Here is a 6000-nt window from a genome sequence, read left to right as displayed (position 1 = left end):
CAATATGTTTAGGGCATGTACTTTCTTATCATAAAACATTTTCTCTATTTTATAATGATAAATTGCCTGTTCAATACACTTAACCATGGTTCTGTTGTTGATGTTCTGATGCGGTTTTCTGAACAGGTTCATGGAAATGTCTTATCATAGGTCTATATATTTTGGCAGATCTACTCAATTGTTCCTTTCAAATGAGCGGGCATAGCTGCGGGAAGCAGGGGTGCTGAGGGTGCTGCAGCACCCCTGTAAAATCTTAATAATAATAAAATAATAAAGTAGTGCACTGGGCCTTTAACAGTCCTGTATTAGCAGACCGATATAGCCATCTGCATCTCGGGCAAAAAGACCACCCCCCCACAGTATTAACTCACCCACTAAAATAAAACCGTTTATATTTTTAATCTGCACACAACACAGGCCTACCTCTCTAGCCTCTACCTCGCATCCAGTGAAAAGCACTTATGTTTATTAGGGAGCGAAAGCCGCTTATGGCCAGGGTTCGGGGGTGGCGCCCTATGTTCAATGCCGGTGTTTGGTTGGACGCTGGTGTATCCGGAAGTGTCAAACATCCAATGACAAGCACGGATTCCTGTGCTGTCATTGACCGTCCTATCCGACCTACCTGTCACTGCGTTTATCTATCCACAAAAATGTGGCTTCACCAGCAGAAAAGTTCAACTTTGCAGATTTAGCACATTAAAAATAGACTATTATTCACAAGAAATGGGCAATGGACTATGAAGCGAGAACTTTATTGGTGAGGGTATAAGCGCATAGCTGCTTATAGATCCTCTCCACCCTCTCCAGGTCAAGTTGAGCGCACAAGGCGCCATCTGTTCTCTCCCTCTCAAACCCGGGCCTGACAGTCTGAATAACTCTTGGTCGGAATGACATTTGTTGCTGGCAGTAAAATGGACTTCCTGTCCCTGCGATATCACAAGCAGTCCCTAGCTCAAACTCTCTGTCGTTTGGGATTGTTCGTGATCTGTATGGTAAGTTCATTATTTTTGTTGAATACAATTAAAGAAATGTATCCAGATGGCAAATTAATTATGTTTTGGAATGCAGTTTTGTTGCAATAATTCACAAATGTCTATATAAGATCAGTTACCTATAACAATACAATATCTGGGGGAAAAACCCTCCCCAAATAGTCACAGATGTATTTTAATAAAGTGAAATGCTTCTCTCATACAAAACAATTATTCACAGACGTTTTTCGGGGGAGTGGTCACTGTTATTTAGTGAAATGCCAATCACTCCATCTCATGCCATGCTGCTTGCAGAGATACAGAGAGAGGCTGCAGCGAGAGAGAGAGGATTATAAATTGGCCGCTGTCTGTTCCAACTAGCCAGTCAGCTGTGGGAGCACAATAATAAGAAAATAGAGAACAGAGAGAGTCACCAAGATGAAGCCCGGACACAGCATTCTGATGGGACAGCAGGGATAATACCTGGCATTGTTCACTGACCAATGAATGACCATCAGGGACCATGTCCTGACTCCTTCCACAACTTGCCCTGAAGTGACCTCAACTCAGAGATATGATTATAGTAGGTGGGATTTTTCCCAATAGCCTAACAACTGATGCAGGGTATCTGCTCCTAGATCTGTCTTTAAGGACAATTTGTTCTACCTGGTGTGATATGTGAAAGCATTACACTTGTTATGTGGCATAAGTGGCATGCCATCAGTACATTGTTACTTATAAGGCCATTTTAGGAAAACGGCCATTTTATCTATCCTCTCTTCTAGCTCGAAATGAAAACACATACATGCTTAGATCTCAATCTTGTTCTATGCTAACGGTCCCGAACATTAGAACCGAGCATGGAAAAAGGTCCTGTCATTACTCAGACCCCTGGTCTTGGAATTCCCTAAAACTCCAGGACATGGTGTCCCTGGAGGAGTTCAAAGGACACATAGATGAATAGATTTTTGAGATGTAGTTATTTCTAGTTGTCACCCTATGTCAGGAGTTTGCGTTGCCTTATGTAAGGAAGCATGTTGTTATACTTCACACAAACATCCACGGTTTGTTTGCTGTTGTATTTGTGCTGTTGCCACTGTCTTCTGTCTGTGTTGTCCATTTGGTTTGACATTGGGTTTTTTTGGGGTTTTTTTATCCCCCATCCCCACAGGAGGCCTTTTGCCTCTTGCCAGGCCGACATTCCACATAAGAATTTGTTCTTAATTGACTTGCCTGGTTAAATAAAGGTTCAATTAAAAAAATCTGATCACAAGGTGGGTGGGAAATGAATTGTGTTGCTGTTCTTCCTCCTCCCTCTTCTCCAGGGAATGGTGTTGACTATGTCTATGTATCCCATGCTGAGGTTCCTGGGTGGAAAGCTCCATTCTTCCTTTACAGGGAGCTATCTACCTGGACACCACTCTGTTCTCCTCATCAACTGCCCCAATGAACAGGCAGCCAAGGACATCGGCCGGTAGGCTACAGTCCAACCTACCATTATCACACTGTAACTAAACAATACTACCCCACCACACACAAACTACACAATGAATCAATGGTGAAATGCTTCTAGGCTAATCAATGTGATGGTTGTGTTTAACAACATCATGCACCCAAACAAAATGAGGGGAAAACCCTTGAACGCAATTTCGACTGTGTGGGATGAATGAACAGGTCGCAATTGTAAATGAGAACTTGTTCTCAACTTGCCTACCTGGTTAAATAAAGGTGAAATAATTTTTTTTTTAAAACAGGATCACTCATACACTATGTCATCTTTTGATGAGGTAGAGTTAGGGTTAGAGCATTTTCTGAGAATGAGCTAGGTTGAAGATAACAGAGATTAAAACAAGAAGATTCTAATATCCCATAATGCATTGCATAAATGAGGAAGAATTCTAAACAATGGGACCAGCGATGCTAGTTGGCGCTGGTCCCATGAATCTGTTCATTTTCAAAAGCTTCCTCATGGAATTATTAGCTTGTCCTAACCTGGGTACCTTCAACCTAGATATTGAGTTAGTGGTTAGAGAGGCTGAGCGGCACGGCAGTGTTGAATAATTATTTTAGGACAGAATGATTTAGATGGGAGGAAAATTATGTTTTGTCATTGTTTTGGAGGATTACGAATAAGGGATATTAGAAGTGTGTGAACAGTATTTTCACTCTTTTTGTGCTACTGCAGGGTTACTCTCCCTTTATATTACACTATATATACAAAAGTATGTGGACACCCCTTCAAATTAGTGGGTTTGGCTCTTTTTTTACCCTTATTTTACCAGGTAAGTTGACTGAGAAAACGTTCTCATTTACAGCAACGACCTGGGGAATAGTTACAGGGGAGAGGAGGGGGGATGACTGAGCCAATTGTAAGCTGGGGATGATTAGGTGACCGTGATGGTACGAGGGCCAGATTGGGAATTTAGCCAGAACACCGGGGTTAAACACCCCCACTCTTACGAGAAGTGCCATGGGATCTTTAGTGACCACAGAGAGTCAGGACACCCGCTTAACGTCCCATCTGAAATATGGCACCCTACACAGGGCGATGTCCCCAATCACTGCCCTGGGGCGTTGTGATATTTTTTTACACCAGAAGAAAGGGTGCCTCCTATTGGCCCTCCATCACTACTTCCAGCAGCATCTGGGACTGACCAGGACCAACCCTGCTTAACTTCAGAAGCAAGCCAGCAGTGGGATGCAGTGTGGTAAGCCACATTCGTTGCTGACAGGTGTTTAAAATCGAGCACACAGCCATGCAATCTCCATAGCCAAAAATTGGCAGTAGAGCGGCCTTACTGAAGAGCTCAGTGACTTTCAACGTGGCACCGTCATAGGACGCCACCTTTCCAACAAGTCAGGTCATCAAATTTCCATAAGTCCTGTTATTGTGAAGTGGAAACGTCGAGGAGCAACAGTGGCTCAGCCGTGAAGGGGTAGGCCACACAAGCTCACAGAACAGGACCGCCAAGTGCTGAACCACGTAGCGTGGAAAAATTGTCTGTCCTCGGTTGCAACACTCACTACTGAGTTCCAAACTGCCTCTAGAAGCAACGTCAGCACAAGAACTGTTCGCCGGGAGTCTCTTGAAATGGGTTTCCATTAGAGGTCGACCCAAAAGACAGAAGTAAATTGTCACGTTCTGACCATAGTAAGATGTGATTTTCTATGGTAGAGTAGGTCAGGGCGTGACAATTTACTTCTGTCTTTTGGGTTGTTGTTCTGTTGCATCACCATTTAGTCCTATTCTTTAACCTTGAGTTTTGGTTGAGATATAGACGTAAATCCAACATATCAATTATTAATTTGTAGACAAACTGGAATTAATATAACATTTATAGATATATATTTAAAGCTGCAATACGTAACTTTCTGGGCGACCCGATCAAATTCACACAAAAATGTTTAGATCTGTCATTATCATTGAAAGCAAATCTAACAAAGCGGTAGATCTATTCAATGTGTGCTTTTTCTTTGTGTCCCATTCTTAAATGTCGTTTTTTTGCATCTTTTACTTTTGATTTTGTACACCAGCTTCAAACAGCTGAAAATGCTATATTTTTGGTTTTGGAATATATATTTCAAAGTGGTATAGATGGTACAATGATTCTCTACACTATGCTTGCTTGTTTTGTCACATAAACTGAACTATTCGAATTTTAGCAACCAGGAAATGGTGCAGCAATTCCTGCATAGTACATCTTAAAAAACTTTCAGAGTGAGAGTATCAGAACAACATTTTTTCTCAAGCAGATATTCTCAGCTAAGCTACAACATCATTTCTGACTCATTCTGCCACTCACCAGACACTTATTAAAAAGAGGATATCTCTCTTTAACAATTATACCATTTCAGTGGAAAGAAATAAGGAAATGGTCAAACGTGAGGGCAGTGAGACACTTTCTGCAGAAGTGAAATTAGTTCAAATATATTTTTAACATTACCAGATTGAAATAAACCTTCCATATTTGGCTAGACTGTAGAAAAGTAATTGATAAATTGTTAAACAAATAATGATGAGGCTGTGTGAAAATATGTATCCCATAAGAGGTCTCAAATTGGTCTCAAATTGTTGAGAATACAGTATGTGGGCTTCAAAATTCAGAATAACCTAGGTCACACTTTACATTATGTTGCACTGATATGTCAACAGGAAATGCTCAACTGAATTGCTCTGTAAATAAATCTGTCACTCATCGCAGAAGTTTGATTTCATTTAGTCTTATTCTTTAACTTTAAAAAAATGTATGTTAAAACATACAATTTACTTGCAGTGAAGCCGCTCAACATTACATTCAGTCGTCTAACAGACTCCCATCCAGAGTGACCCACAGAAGCAACCAGGGTCAACGTCCTGCTCAAGGGCACGTTGACAGATCTCCAACAAGGTCAAAAAACAGGGACCCGAACCAGTGACTTATCAGCCACCGGCCCAAGCTCCCAACCGCCAAGCCACCAGCCCTCTAAAATCCCCCCCACAGTTTCCTGAGAGCTGCCCCTCTACTATCCGAGACCCCCCCCCACAGTCCCACCCCCCGAGATAAAGAAAAGTCATAATAGAATAAAATCATTCCATTCCCTACCCTCCAAGCACCCATCCCCCCATCCCCCAATGCACCAACAACCATCAAAAGGAACAAAAGAGAAAGAGAAAAACTAACAAAAACAGAAAATAATAATGCAAAAAACAAAAGACATCAAGTACAACAAAAATCCTAACAGCAAGGCACCCTGAATACGTTTGAGTGCGTGTATGGCACTATTTACATGTATGTATGTGTGTGTGTGTCTGTGTATGTGCACGTGTGTGCGTTTGAATGTGAGTGTGTGTATATGCATGTGTACACGCGTACAAACACCTGAGTGGCATCAGCCTCAGGTAAACAGGCATTAGATGTAACAACATTGCCCCTATTCTTCAAATTCGATTTTTGGCTAAGATGGAGACATGAATCCAACATATTTGTAGACAAGCTGGAAATAAAGCCAGACTAAGTCAGTGGCACAGATGGAACTATCCAAGCAGAAG

At 41.7% G+C, this 6000-nt stretch overlaps 1 protein-coding gene across 1 annotated transcript in view; it reads left to right on the top strand.

Annotated features, from left to right (window-relative positions):
- Positions 1–617: 617 nt before the first annotated feature.
- The window catches only part of LOC106568920 (protein CutA homolog), a 34315-nt gene continuing 28932 nt past the window's right edge, over positions 618–6000 (top strand). The window contains exons 1-2 of the mRNA XM_014139756.2: positions 618–992; positions 2297–2445. Coding sequence (XP_013995231.1) covers positions 888–992; positions 2297–2445 — 254 coding nt within the window. The 5' untranslated portion in view covers positions 618–887. The remainder of the gene's footprint in view (positions 993–2296; positions 2446–6000) is intronic.

The sequence above is a fragment of the Salmo salar genome, chromosome ssa01 (assembly GCF_905237065.1).
Source record: "Salmo salar chromosome ssa01, Ssal_v3.1, whole genome shotgun sequence".
In the NCBI taxonomy this organism is placed as follows: Eukaryota; Metazoa; Chordata; class Actinopteri; order Salmoniformes; family Salmonidae; genus Salmo; species Salmo salar.
Note: the sequence above shows the minus strand (reverse complement) of the source record. Positions and strands in the feature narration are given on the sequence as shown.